Source organism: Cyanistes caeruleus, chromosome 6 (genome assembly GCF_971803275.1).
Source record: "Cyanistes caeruleus chromosome 6, bCyaCae1.hap1.1, whole genome shotgun sequence".
NCBI lineage: Eukaryota > Metazoa > Chordata > Aves > Passeriformes > Paridae > Cyanistes > Cyanistes caeruleus.
In genome coordinates this window covers 24,143,673-24,157,663 of record NC_141706.1, presented here as the reverse complement: position 1 = coordinate 24,157,663, position 13,991 = coordinate 24,143,673, and the positions used below count along the sequence as shown (strand labels likewise).

The 13,991-nt window shown below is 51.3% G+C and overlaps 1 protein-coding gene and 2 long non-coding RNA genes across 11 annotated transcripts in view; 1 reads left to right on the top strand and 2 right to left on the bottom strand.

Moving 5' to 3' along the window:
* The window catches only part of RASSF7 (Ras association domain family member 7), a 33,795-nt gene extending 25,667 nt beyond the window's left edge, over nucleotides 1-8,128 (top strand). For 5 of the 9 annotated variants that reach the window (XM_086895757.1, XM_086895754.1, XM_086895753.1 and 2 more), the window contains 5 exons: nucleotides 3,216-3,369; nucleotides 3,560-4,464; nucleotides 5,434-5,602; nucleotides 6,257-6,367; nucleotides 7,088-8,128. In XM_086895757.1, the coding sequence (XP_086751883.1) occupies nucleotides 3,267-3,369; nucleotides 3,560-4,464; nucleotides 5,434-5,602; nucleotides 6,257-6,367; nucleotides 7,088-7,119 (1,320 nt within the window). In that variant the 5' untranslated portion in view covers nucleotides 3,216-3,266 and the 3' untranslated portion in view covers nucleotides 7,120-8,128. Of the gene's footprint in view, nucleotides 1-16; nucleotides 1,519-3,215; nucleotides 3,370-3,559; nucleotides 4,465-5,433; nucleotides 5,722-6,256; nucleotides 6,368-7,087 lie in introns of those variants that run through there. The other 4 variants (XM_086895760.1, XM_086895759.1, XM_023928885.2 and 1 more) reach the window with 3 other exon arrangements.
* Nucleotides 5,481-7,081, bottom strand: LOC111930727 (uncharacterized). The gene is made up of 3 exons (XR_002865284.2): nucleotides 6,287-7,081; nucleotides 5,766-5,965; nucleotides 5,481-5,585 (listed from the first exon to the last, which is right to left on the bottom strand). It is a non-coding gene; the product is annotated as an uncharacterized LOC111930727 (long non-coding RNA).
* A 1,848-nt stretch (nucleotides 8,129-9,976) lies between the features above and the next one.
* On the bottom strand, nucleotides 9,977-13,930 carry LOC111930728 (uncharacterized). Its single transcript, XR_002865285.2, has 3 exons — nucleotides 12,209-13,930; nucleotides 11,457-11,549; nucleotides 9,977-11,215 (listed from the first exon to the last, which is right to left on the bottom strand). It is a non-coding gene; the product is annotated as an uncharacterized LOC111930728 (long non-coding RNA).
* Nucleotides 13,931-13,991: the final 61 nt, after the last annotated feature.

The window sequence follows — 13,991 nt, the reverse complement described above, 5'->3', positions numbered from 1 at the left end:
TTGAGGAGGGTGACTGGCCAATTTTCTATTATTTCAGGTCCAGGGGAGATCACAGCAGCCACCAGGATGGCAGTTTACAGGAGCAAGATGTGCATCCTCCTGCACATGCAGAAATACTCCTTCATCTCCAGTTCCTTTAGCCTGACACTTTCAGGGAGGCTGGGAGACAGCAGCGCCAGGAATCCTAAAGCTGCAAGATCTGAGATTTTTAATTTTAATTATTTTTTTTTTATTGTCAGCATTTGAAATTCTGACTTTCAGTTAGGAAATATGTTGAAGTCATGGTATGAATCATCCCTACCCTCAATTTTAGGACCTATCACATGGGGAACAGGAACAGAAAATTAGTCATTTTGTTAATCTGCTTCCAATAAGAATTATTTAGAAATCCATAGTGGGGTGGGGTAAGAATAAAATGAGTGGCCTTAGGGAGCAGCCATCATGTGTCCTGGCACCCACAGACACCTGCTGGCTTTCCTGGTGTTTTTTTGGGGCAGGGCCTGGCAGCTGCCTGCACTTCTGGTTCATGATCAAAGCAACCTCCTGGGGCAAGTACAAATAGAGGCAGCTGGAAGCCCGCCTTCTACTGAGAAGGCTCTTCCCCAAGAAAAGTAATTCTTGCCCAAAAAAAAGCCCATTATTTCTCCTACCTGGCGGTGTAATGAAGGCACCCACTATTAATGCAGGGGGTTGGCAGGGAAGCTCATTAAGATGGGGGTCTGTTTGCAAGTGGAGCAATGAGACACCCCCAGCTGTGGTATTGGGTGATAATAAAGCACTGGGTGGGGCACAGCAAAGGTGAATGTTTTTAGGTTTATTGCCTAATGGGGTTTTATGGTGGTTTGTTTTGTTGTTGTTTTTTTCTTAACTAGGCTGATGCTATCATGGTGGAGCATTGGGGATGAGATGCTGAGTGCAGCCTGTGGTGTCCCTCCCAAGCAGGAACCGAGGGGTTCAGGGAGCATTGCAGGTCCCCTCAGATAAGAATGAGCCTTCATCCTGTCAGCTCCCTTGTGAGGCCAGGGATTGGGGGGAAGAGGACCAGGCTGGTTTTGAGTGGGAGCTGACCTTCCACAGAAGGCAGGGGGAGGGCAGACAGAGATGGGAGCAGCCCCCAGCCCTCTCCAAGGGGACAGATAACATCCTGTATCTGGCAACAAGCTGCAGACAGCACCCAAAACTCCCAGAGGTTACAGCAAGGACCGCCTGTACTTGCAAGGATCTATAGAAGCAATAAAATCCATTGGATTTTGGGGTGGTGGAGAATGTGGTGGGAATTATGCCCTGGCTTCTTTTTGGGGGTTTCTCTTACATGAGGAGCAAAGCTGGCTGCCCCTTTCCCGGTTTTTGGCAGCAGTGCCACACGCTGGGCTGCTGGTAAATGATTGCCTGGAAGGCTGGCCGAGGCGGGGCCGGAGGCTGGTGCCGGGTTTGAACCCGGACAGGTGCCTGGGACCCGTGTGCCAGCAGCCATCCTGCTCCCACAGCACTCGGCAGACGCTGGATTTTGCCGGCAAGGTGAGACTGTTTGGTGTGACTCGACAAACTGGGTTATTTTTCTTGTTTCTTCTTCTTAAGCTCCTGGCCCCCCTTACTGGGTCATGCCACAAGAAGCTGGATTTGAGATTAGCTTGGTCCCTGGCCAGGAAAGAGGGGGGACAGAGAGTGCTCTGTGGGATGTGTTGCACTCCAGTTTTGGTGTTAGGGTGCTGCTGAGGGGAAGGCTGGGGGTGGGGAACTACAGTGGTTTCAGGGTGAGTTGGGTGGTGCCGCAGTGGCACCTGGACTTTGCTCCATGCCGGGGGACAGTTGAAGCCTTGAATACACAGGATTGGGGAGCGGTGCCAAAATGCAACTTTAAATTTAATATCTTGAAAATTTTAGTGGTTTGGGGCTTACAGGGAAGTGGGCCGAACCCAAGGTGTCCTTCGGCCCCACAGTTTTCCCCAGTGGCTGAGCCAAGGCAAACATGAGCTCAGTGCTGAGGTATTTGTGACGGCTGCTCTGTGCCCATGTTTTGGAGGTGGGCAGGGAGGTGGCACCAACAGGACCCAGCACCTGCACAGAACGTCCTCACCAAGCTGTGTCTTCCCTGGTTTCTCCTTGCCTTTCTCACACCATGATTAAAATTCCTCGTCAGTGGAGACAGGACCCTTCAAGCCCTCCCTTTGATTACTCAAGTAGGCAGCAAAATATAATGAAGAAGTGGAGTTTAACCTAAGGTCAAGCTTTCTCACAGCCTGGCTTCAAACTTGGGATGGCTGGAGCAGAGGGAGGGACTGCAACCAGCCAGGTGAGGAAAGCAGTCTGTGACCCCCCTGGATGGAGGGCCTGAAAATTCTGTGCATGTTGATCTATCCAGGGCTTTCAGACAAGATTAATACTGTCAAAACCAGTGTTTATAGCAGGAAAAATAGATACATCTTTGCACAGTGTTTGAATATTTGCGTTCTTTACAGCTTGTGCTTAATTTTATTATTTTTTTTTGTGTATGGTGGTTGCAGTTGTTGAGCTGCCTGAAGAGACAGGCTAACAAGTGCTGTTTTAAGGTAGTAGTGCCCACCGGGTGGGAGTTGAGCTGGGCCCTGGTGTTGGTCAGAGCTTGGATTTTGTCATGTGTGTTTATGCCTGGCTACCCCTCCCAAATCCTACCTTTAGGGTCATGCTTTTGTTCAGAAAGAGGCTTTATTTTAATTTCTTAATCCCTGTCTAACAAGTTGAGATGGATGTAAATATGAAAAGATTAAAACGTGCATTATCTGCACCTTCCCTCTATATCATTGCAAAAGTGGGCAGCCTGCAGTTCATCTGACTTTTCCAATGTTATTTAGAAAATCCCTCAGTGCCACTCTGTCAAATTTATAGAAAAATTGCAGTGAAAGTCCAGCAAACCCATCAAAAGTCTGTCCTCGCAGCAGAAATAACCTGGGCATCTTTTGGGTGCCACACAGGCACACAAACCCCATAATTTCCCAGTACAGGAAGATGTGGACCCCACTGTCCAGACATGAGGAAAAAAATATTTTCTTTGCAGATGAATATCAGTATTTAATAACATTGGGAAAAGTGCAATCTATGCATGGGGTGGCAGCGAACAACTTCTTTGTCTAGGATCTACCCCATGGGATGATGATTTAATGACACTGCTTTTAAAGTGCCCTGTATTCCTTGTTTTAGTGGCTTGAGATGGAAACCTGGTTTCTTTTTCCCCACAGGCAGCCTGTCCTGCAATGACCCAGAGCACCTGAGGCCCGGCAGCCGTGGGGATGGAGCTGAAGGTCTGGGTGGATGGGATCCAAAGGGTCGTGTGCGGAGTCTCGGAGCAAACCACCTGCCAAGAAGTGGTCATCGCCCTGGCACGGGCCATTGGTGAGCCATCTCCATCTGCTGCGGGGATGCCCCATCTGCAGGTTCTTCCTGGGAAGAGGAGTCCTTGGGTGGGTGGAGGTCTTGCTCTGTGGTGGTGGAGATGGCACCAGCACTGCCTGTGGGGCAGCAGCCGCAGCACAGCCCGCTGGCCTCTGCTTTCCCAATCTGATGTGCTCACCTCCTCCGGCAGGTCAGACGGGTCGCTATGTGCTGGTGCAGAAGCTGCGGGAGAAGGAGCGGCAGCTGCTGCCTCTGGAGTGTCCCTTGGAGTCACTGGCCAAGTGTGGGCAGTATGCCAACGACGTGCAGTTCATCCTGCGGCGGACAGGCCCCAGCATGGCCGAGCGGCCCTCCTCAGAGGGCGCTCCCCAAGCTCCCGAGAGGACGTTCATCCGGGCCAGCTTGCCCATCAAGCCCAGGCTCACCAGCATAGATGGACCCCGTTCCAGGGAGCCAAAAAAATCCATGACCTTCAACCTGGGTCCTACAGGCTCCAGCGACCTGTTCACCGTGGGCCGATGGAGGCACCAAATGCGGGATGGGCTAGACTTAGAGGGTGGTGGTGTTGTCCAGCCCTCCAAGGAGGAGCTTTTTAGGAGAGTGCTGCAGCAGCAGGAGCAGCTGCATTCCTTGGAGGCCCATGGAGACACCCTAGAAATGGACCTACGGCTCTGGGAGCGCAGCCGGCTTGCCGGCCAGGAGAATGAGATCCTCTATCTGGAGCAACTGGTGCGGAGGAACGAGACGGAGCTGGGTGAGGAGGAGTTTTGGCAGAGTGAGCTCCGGCTGGAAAAGGAGTGTGAGCGGGAGCGGCAGGAGCGGGTTAGGAGCCTGCGGGCCAGCCTGGAGGAGTACACCCAGAGGATCTATGAGCTGAGTGTCCGGACTGAAGCCCTGCAGGAGGAGATCCAATGGGAGATGGCCGAGAGGGCCAAGAGGGGGAAGGAGATCTCTATGCCCAGCCCCATAGAGCTGGAGGACATGGCCACCAAAATGAAAAGGGACCTGGAAGCCAAGGTCAAGCAAGGCACCCAGCTGGAGAGCAACCTGGCCAGCGTGGAGAAGGCCCTGGAGGAAGCTGAAAAGAACCTGCAGGTAGGTAGGACTGGGTTGAGTCACCCCAAGGGGTGGTAAGAACTTTAGGAGGGAGTAGAACCAGCTTTCCAAACACATTAGACCAATGGGTTGAGTGGGGTTGGTTACTCTACTTGCCCAGTAAACTTGGGGCTGGGTACACAGCTCTCAGCAGCAGTGATCACTGACAGGGGTACACCATCACTCTTGCCCCACTGGCACAGAGTCCCACACCCATTGCTCTCCGCACAAGCTATGTCTGGGCTAATGCTTCTTCTAACTGGTGCATCCGGAGTACAAGATCACCCTGCTACAGCACAGGCAGTGGTGCTGGAGCACGTGGTCTACAGGTGTGGTTGGTGGCATTGCTACAAGGGTTGATGTCTTGGATAAAGGAGTCACAAAGGGGATAGCACAGGTCCCCATGGTGCCTGTACACAAAGTCTTTTGACCATGCAGGGCTCACGGTGGGGGGCTATGGAATATGGAAATGGGAATGAGCTGTGATGTCCCCCCAGATCGCCTGTTGCAGCCTCCCAGCATCAGCGGTCAAGGGGCTGCGTAATTCCCACCTTCCACCCACCGTGTTCCCTTTGGTGGAGCAAAACAAGGAAGCTTTTATCCAGCCAGGCCTTCCCCAGGCTGTCCGTGCTTTCAGCATCTTTTCTTGAGCATCTCATTTGCGTTTGGCATCTCCCAGCACGGCGGCAGCCGCCGTTTGATGGCTGCTCGCACCCTCTTGTGGAGATGCAGCAAAGCAAGACTCTTCCCAAACCAACGCCTTCTTCGTCCCCGTTGCCTGGGCACCTCCCTTCCTGCAGGCCCTCAGAGAGGGGCGGCTGAGCCACGGTACCCCCGAGGTCCCCTCTGCTGGCACCGGCAGGGTGAGCCCCAGCCAGGGCGTAGCCCCAGGGGATGATTGCCAGCTGGCTTGGGGCACGGGGGGAACATGCGGCTCACCCTGTCCCCCCCTCGGTGTGTGTTTTGCAGGCCCAGACCCAAGAGCTGGAGGAGTTAAATAAGGAGCTGAGGCAGTGTAATTTGCAGCAGTTTATTCAGCAGACGGGGGCCACGGTGACCGTCCTGCAGGCCAGGTCCGAGGAGGACGCCCAGCCGGAGCCGAGCCCGTGCGAGCTGCCAGCCTACCGGAGAAACGGAGGTCAGCACGCTGCCGCTGGCTCGGCCGCGGGGGCTGCTCCGCGGGACCCCCGCCCGCTCCCTGCCTCCTTCTCCCAGGGGCCAGCCCCAAAGCTGACCAGCTCTCCCCTGGCCACTGAGGTTAGGCAGGTGGGGGTTTGTGTGCTGGCATGGCAGTCACTCACCACTCCAGGGGGTTTCAGAGATTCGTCAGCCCTGGGGCTCCTTCGTCCTCCCCATTGAAGCCTGGGGGCTGCTCGTAGACACGCACAGGAGTCGGATCCTGCATTGCTGCTTTTGGGGCTGAGGTGGCTGCGGGGAGCTTTCCTTCGCAGCCTTGCTCATATCACAGCTGCAGCAAAAGGCTGCAGGCTGCAGCAGGTGGCTGAAGGCCAGCATCAGTCCCCAGGGGCCATGGGCTGGTGGGGCCATGCTCTGGCCGCAAATGACCTTTCTGTGTTTGGCGAGGGAAGGGTGGTGCCCAGGGCCTCGTCTGCATCCTCACAGCCATGAGAGGCAGCAGCAGGGGGTTCTCATGGAAAGGGACCTGGTTGTTTCTCCTCCGGAGCACCCAGAGCGGGTGACGTGACTGCCCAGAGGCACTGCAGCGGCCGTGCCCAGTGAGCATGGGAGGCTCAAGCCCTGCCTGAGGCTGATGTTTTTCCCCATCCTGTAGGTTTTTCTCCCACCGCTGGTATCGACTCACCTCCCCAGGTCAGCGCCAAGCAGCTCCTCGGCCATCCCAGAACCCTGGCGGAGCCCCTGGTGTCCAGCCTGAACCCCGAGGGTGCGTATGTCCCACTGGGGCCTTGGGAGCATGAGCTGGTCTGCAGAGGATGGGTGGGGAGAGGGGAGAGGCTTTTGCTGCCCAAAATGGGCTGCAGAGAGCAAGCGTGTGCTGGTGGTGGGAAGCCAGAGCTATTTATAGATGCCATTAGGAAGCGCAAAGCTCACACTCCGGCAGTCTCTGCGCTGCTGCCAGGGGCTCTCACGCTGGCAGCTCGGATCTCTGCCCTGCCAGGAGCTGTGGAGGATGGTGCTTATCCCCTCTCCTGCCACTCTGTATCCCCCAAGGTTAAAACCTTGCTCAGTTAGGATGGGGAGAACTTGTCTCCTGTCTTTTACAGGAGCTACTTTTGCTCCATCCTAGTGACCAGTTCATCCCAAAACCCTTTCTACCTCCCACAACTCTTTTGTCACCTTGTATCTGTGTTTTGGGTGTAGCAAAAGAGAGCTGTGGTAGGGACACCTACCTGCTGTGGTGATGCTGCCTCCACCCTGGCATCCTACTCCCACCCATGCCACCTTTTCCTCAGCAAAACCCTACTGCCATCCTCCCCACAGCCCCTTACACCCACCCCCATCCTTCAGGACACTGCGGCGACCGCATTCCCATCTCCCAGTCCAGGCTTTGTGCTCACGTACATCCTGTTTTCCGCTCCCCTTCCTGCAAGTGCTCATCCACCACAGTGGGATTGCTCAGGTGTTTTTTTCTCTTGTCTTGCAGTTGTATCAACCAGGCAGAGCATCTGGAGGTAGAAGGGCCCAGGCACTGGAGGATCAATTGTATTGTATCAATTGATTGAGGATCAAAGTGTAACTGTATAAATAAACTATATATATATATATATTTTATATTTTTTTTTTACTGCTTTATATTGTGAATGGATGTGGATGGCCAGACAGAATATTTTTACAGACTGTAAAGTAAAACTAGAGACTGATAACACAAAGCAACCCTCTTCCCCTGAGGATGAAAGCAACTCCCTTCCATTTTTTTTTAAGCAGTTTCTATATTGAACAGAAAACAGCAGTGCATCCATTCTGCATAGCCTCTTCAAGAGATCAATCGTGTGTTTGGAAAAGCCCTTGTTCCTTTGACTAGGGGAGCGAAGCTGCAGTGGAGACCTGCGTGGAGGTTCACCTGGATGGAGCAAGTTAACAGATTTTACATCTACTCATCACAGCAAATGGGGCCATGACAAACAGCCTCTTTGCCAGCGGCACGAGAGGCCCAAAAGCAGCTTTAAGACAAATTTCTGGGCCCCTCTTTTTTTATGTATATTGTAAGAAACCTGTAGAAGAAACCCACTGTCCATGGTGCCACAGACCATGTGTCAAGGAAGCACACAGTGGGAGCTTGTTTTTCTTAAATTCATTTTATCTTTCAACTTCTTTTTAAAGTAAAAAATTGCAGAATGAGCCCTTCCCCGGTGGTGGTGTGAGTGGGGAACAGGGCCAAAATACTCTTGGTGACATTTCCCTGATATTTTTAATTTTTCTTTTTTTTAACTTGATGGCCAGTAGTTACCATTTTGTTCATCTGTCCCGGTGCATCACCTTGTATTTTAATTGCAAAACCAAAGCAGTTTGGGGAGGGGACGAGCTTGTCTGGGAGATCCCCGAGCTTGTTTTCAATGTGTCGTATGCGAAAAATGTGACTTGGGCACAAGGTTCACCGTAAAGCCCCGCTTCCCCTGTGTGAATGTAAATCCTGTGCGCCGCAGATCCAATTTTCAATAAATCTTTGGGAAAGGATTTGAGCAAAGCGAGCGTGAGTGTGCTGTTGTGGCCAGAGTGAGCCGTCCCTGCTGGTGCCTGCTTTGGTGCCTGATGGATACATCCGAGCGGTTTGCGCACCCCGCAGCTGCCTCTTCCATTTCCAAGCCATCTCTTTCTATTTGCCGAATTAAAGCTGTGAGTATTTTATAACCGACTGAATCTTAGGCACGCAGTGCCCTTCTCTGCTTTTTTTTCTATTTTTCTTTTTTTTTTTTTTAAATTATGAAGTGCTTTACAACCAGGGGATGCAGCTTGTCTCCAGTGAGATGTGGCCATCTCTGAGATGAAACATGGCAACATTTTAATAATGCACAGCAGCAGCTCGGAGCATTTTAGGACAGGAGGCAAAGGGAGTGGCGCTCGGCTGCAGACAGGAGCAGGTAAGGGGAAATTTCCTATTTGCCTCCAAGCCCCTTTGTCTGCACCTGGATAACAGCAGCCAGGAATGTCAGCTCCTGCTGTCCATCACCATCTCCCCTGAGCTTCTGCTGGGCTCTGGTCCCTGGGGACATCTTCCCCTCTCAAAGCTGATTCTCAAGGTGCCACCCCAGCCCAGCAGGCTGATAAGTAAAGGATTAAAGTTTGCTTTGCTGGGAGATCCACAGGTACTGCTGTGTCTTAGGTTAAGACTGGAGGGCTGCTGCAGTGGGGAGACGCATTTTTAAAGTTGCCTTTTTTGAATTGGGACATTTGGGATTTTTTGGGCGGGTTGTTTTTCAAGCTCCTCCTCACCCTCCTCCTTAAATCGTGTATCTCAAGGAAAATTAATTTTAAATATGTCTGTTCCATGCAGTTGCAGTTAGTTTCTCCCATGCTTGTTTGCTTTTTTGGGCTTTGTGTGCTTTTTTTTTTTTTTTTTGGACTCTTGCTTTTAAAGATTCTGCCTTGCTAAGGAGTGGGTGATGGACATTGTAAAGAGCATTTCTGTGCTGCCTGGAAGGAGGGAAAGCAGGTTTAGAAAACCCACTTGCCTTGGATGTTACTGGATTTCAGTGTGCTATGGGACATCCTCCTTCTACATAACCCAAAAAAATGACCTCTGCAGGTTTAAAACTGGATCTTTCATTTTTGGGGCTACATTTGTAGCCTTGCCTTCTGCAAAATAAACAGGAATAAAGAGAACAGGGTCATCACTTATGGTACTTCCAAATGGGGGCAGAAAAGTACTTTGAATGTCTGTGGGGGATTTTTTCCCCCTCTGTTACAATTGTATATTATTTATTGGTTTTGCGGGTTCAGTCATAATCATAACAGGCCAAAACAGCACTAGTCTTTCCTGGAGGGAGGTGTGGGAGGGTGTGGAAAATAAGGATTTAAAATATCATGTATGACAGCAGATTTTGGCTCTTCAGCTGATGCCCCTTGGCTGGCATGCAGGGTTTGGAACTGTTCCATGGGTGGAAAACAGAGTAATTCAACTGTGTCCCCCACTGAGGTCTGATAACCAGGCATGGGGTTAGCGAGAGCACCGTGACCAGGGGCTAACTGCTTTCAGCCCAAGACTGTGGCTCTTTGCAGATTTTCTTCATTTTGTGCACTACAACCCATCACCCAGCTGCTGCCTTGGCCAGCAGTGTTCCGTGAGGTAATAAATCACTTTGATTAACACCTCTGTCCCCGCTGTGGTGCACGTGAGGGAGAGGTGGTAATCAAACTCATGTGTTACCTCAGGAGCTCCCCAGCCTAGGGTGACCTATATTCCTGCCGGCTCGGGGGGCCTGCGCTGGCCGGGCGAGCGCGCGGGTCCCCGCCGGTTATTTAACGCAGCGAGGCTCGATACCCGCTCCCCCGCCTTCCGGCTTTTATCTGCTCTAAAGTCTGTGTCAATAATACATTTCTGCCATTGAATATTTTATTGATGGTTTGACTTTTTTGCTGCTCGCAATTCCCATTTCAAGGCTGCGTGATTGTTCCTAATTAAAATTTTATGCCCTGGGACAAGCCTTCTTGCTACAGTGGAGATGATGCTGTCCTTTTCTAGGCCACTACGGAGTGGTAGGAGGAAATTACCATTACCCATTGTTATGAGATTAAAACAAAGCAAATAAATTATTGTTTTTTCCCTTAAAAAACAAACCAAAAGCTCGGCGTACTGCGCGTACTGGAGAGGGAACAACTGGCTCACGGGCAAGGCAGGGATCCAAGTGTGCAGGGTGGCTCGAGGATGCTGTGCCTGGCTGTGCAGGGACTCATGTCCCCATGTCCCTCAGGCACTGTGGGCAGCTTCTTCCTGCCCTGGAGTGGGCAGGAATGGACTTCAGAGCTTCTCTCTCCTCAGATGTTTCTCCTGGCTAGCTCCAGTGTCACCAAAAATCACAAAGCAAAGGATATACCTGTTTTTCACTGGTGAGCAGCCCCACATTTTTGGTTGTTTTTTTTTTTTTTTAATAAATCTGCAGGTTCGGTCAACACAAGGCACCATTCAGAAGAGCATTTCAGCCACCTCCAGCCTCCCTGGCACCCTTTTCCTGGCTGCACTACCTGATTTTTTATTTTTTTTTAGGGTTTTTTTTTTTTTTAATATTGCATAAGAAAAATAACCCCCAGCTCCTTGCTCCTCTATTCTGGACTGTCAGCTCCTCACCATCCTTATCAGATGGTGGTCTGGGTGCCAGCACTGCCCTAGGCCAATGCAGTTTCTTCAGGGTAACACTGCTGCAGACACTTGAACCATCCCCAAGTTGCGGTTACGTATTCCTACAAGTTCCTGGGTGTTTGGGTTTGGATTTTTTTTCCCCCTCAATTTCAGCTAGAGTGCTAGAAGCATTTGTGCTGCCTCCCAGCCCCTGGATTTGGCAAGCAGCTTTTAAAGTACACACTTCAGCACCAGTTACATAAGGAAAGGTGTGAATGTCTGGAGGAGAAAATGCCTGTTGGTTTTGCTCCCCAAGTGGTGTACAGATGCTCTGCTGCTTGCTCCTGGCTGCACAGATTCTACTAGCATAGTTCACTGTAGATGAAGAAGAGCTGTTTGAACCGGTGTGTGTGTCCATGCAGGGAGCATTCTCTGCTCTCCTATGATGATTTTTCCTTCTCCATCTCAGAGTGCAGACTGACTGCATTCTACCTTGCCCTGGAAAAAAAACAAAGCATAAAGCACTAGAGGAGGCTGGGAAATTTTCTTGTTTATGGATGAGCAAGTTTCTCTCCCAACGGAACCTCCTGCCAGCAGAAATCTTCCTTTTTTTTTTTTTTTTTTTTTTTTAGGATGTATTATATAAGTCCCTGCTTGCATTTAACTAACTGACTTCCTCTTAAACAATTCATGTACTCCTATTCCTCATAGGGCAGCTTGCTCCTTTGGTGAGGCTCACCTGACACTGGGACATGTTATGGACAGGACACAACAGGCGCTTCTTAGCGTGGTACTTGAAGGGTAAGGCCTGTTCCCTTCCCTCCATGAAGAGCTGAAACGAGAACAAAATCTTTGAGGAGCACAAAGAGTCCCTTCAGCTCAACAGGCCTGAAATTCAGCATCTTCCCCTCCTCTAAGGCACTCCCCTGCCTCTCACCAAAAATCTCACAGTTCTGAGTGAAAGCACATGACTACTCTTCTAACCAAGCTACGTACCATCTTATAAATCTGTTTATTAGCTACTGAAAAACATGAAATCAAGGGACATTGCAGCCCTGGGGTATTTTCTCATCGCTCAGGAACACCCTGGTTCTAGGCCCAGATGGAAGGATGATGCTAAGCTTTCTGCTTGAGGGACAACCATGTCACACCCTTCTGCTCTCCTTTTCAAGCCACCTTCACTGGCCACAGAGGTGAGGAAGAGAGAGATGGAAGGAACCAGGAATACAGTGCAATCAGACACATCACTGAGAAGGCACAGCTTTCCTCTTCACCTGGTCTGTTGCCCTGGACCACAGCAATCAGCACTCAAACACTGGTTTTGCATATTTATTGAAGACTTCAGGTGACAGAGCAGCAGGTTAGTTTTGAATCATGCCACAAGAATGTTAAAAACAGGAATTGAGCTGTAGGCTCCCCCCACTTACTGGAGACACACACAAAAAAGGCAAAACCAAACAAACTTCACTTCAACCCCTTCCTTTTGCTTACTGGAGCTGAACAGGATGGTTCCATTGGTAGCAGGAAGTCAGAAGCATTCATACCATAGTGCTGCTCAGGGGAACTGGGACAGGTCTTGCCAGGCGACCTGCAGAGCTGCTTCTGCCAGCGGCATCTCCCGGGGTTAAGTCATCAGCCAGCACAGTCCCAGACGCAGGGCTGTTTATTCAAAGAGAAACAAAGCACCTTCATTTTCAGACACAGGTTTGTTACTTGCATGGTCACCAATAAAATGGGTTGGCAGGGGACTCTGGCCTTCAGTTTCAGCTCTCAGACACACTCGTACATGGGTGGATTTAGCACCAGGTTTCCCTCTCTCCATGTGGCTACACTGTGCTCCTGCCTGCTTGGGACCAGCAGTGGGAAGATGCTCTAGGTGCAGCTAGGGAAGAAAAAAGCAATCCGGGGCTGAGACAGCCATGAACTTGTCTGAGCCCTGCCCCCTCTCCCCCCCCACCAAAAAAAGGCCCATTTGGCTTCTGAACAAACATGAAAGCATCTTGGGTAAATTCAGTTGGTTTTCCCATCTTCCCAGGGTGTTTGAGCACTATGGAAAAACAGAGCACAGAGGGAGCTGAGTTTTCTTGTGAAGAGCAGATGGTCCTCTGGGACCCAGAGGCAGAAATTACAAAGAGCATGAAGGAGAGATAGGGACAGGCAAAACTTCTTAGAGAGACACTACTGACAGAGGACCTTGCTCTGCCTTCTGTGCAATTAACTACTTATTGACCAGAGCACTGCTAATTCCTTCAGATCAAGCCTTTGTTACAGCCCAGGGCTACATGAGAGCAGCCCCAAGAGTAGGGGGAATACCTGGGTGCTTTCAGGAAACCTCAGCAGCTGAGGTGAATCCTAGCTGGTTATTAGGAACTTCAGCTGACAATGAAGCTGTGCTGCTCTTCAGAAAACACACTTTTCAACTACCCAGCTTCTTCACCAGCATAAAATCGCAAGAGATAACTTTGTAGGAGAAGCCATCTGCTTCGTCACTTCCTCCGTTTTTAACGACAGCCACCCTGGGTGGCTGGAAAAGTCCCTGCCTGGCTCGCCTTCCTGTTCCTCGGGGCCATGAAGTCAGAGTCCCCTGCGTGACATCACACCACATCGGGCAAGGCAGCTCTGCAAACGCTCAGCCAGGACTGGAGTGCCAGCAGAGCCCTGGCACAAGAAGTAGTAAACAGTGAGCAAAGGTGAGGGGTGGGATGGAAAGAAAAAACCAGCAACAAAAAAGGAAAGTGAGGCTCGTTCCTGCTTTTCCTTCAGCAGACTCGAGAGTCTCTCTTTAAATGTGACTCATCCAGGGCAATACTAGGCAGAGTTTCTTCTATTAACACACCCTTGGCAATAGCAGTTCAGTTAGTCACTGACCGGGTATCAAGACGTCAGCGGCCGGGATGATGCGTCTCTAACTTGGTACGAGTCCGCTAGCACTTATTTACTTTGGAGAAGAGCAAGAGAACAGAGAGGGGAACACGCCATCTCTCCTGAACAACTTTACCACCAACTATCCGCACCCACATGCCGACACGGCCCGTTCCCTGCATCTCCGCTCCCGCCGGCCACACCGAGCGCCGCTGCAGGAGTGTTCCGTCTTTTCGCGCTCCCCGATCCCGGGGCGCTCCCGGCAGCGCAGGGGTCCGCAGAGCCGAGGATGGGGAACCGCTGGAGGCAGGACAGCGGCGACGGCCGGGGGAGCCGACTGCTCGTCACACCGGAGCCCCTCACCTGGCTGGCCGAGAGGGCAGGAGGGCGTCGAGGCTTCGAGGCGCGGGTC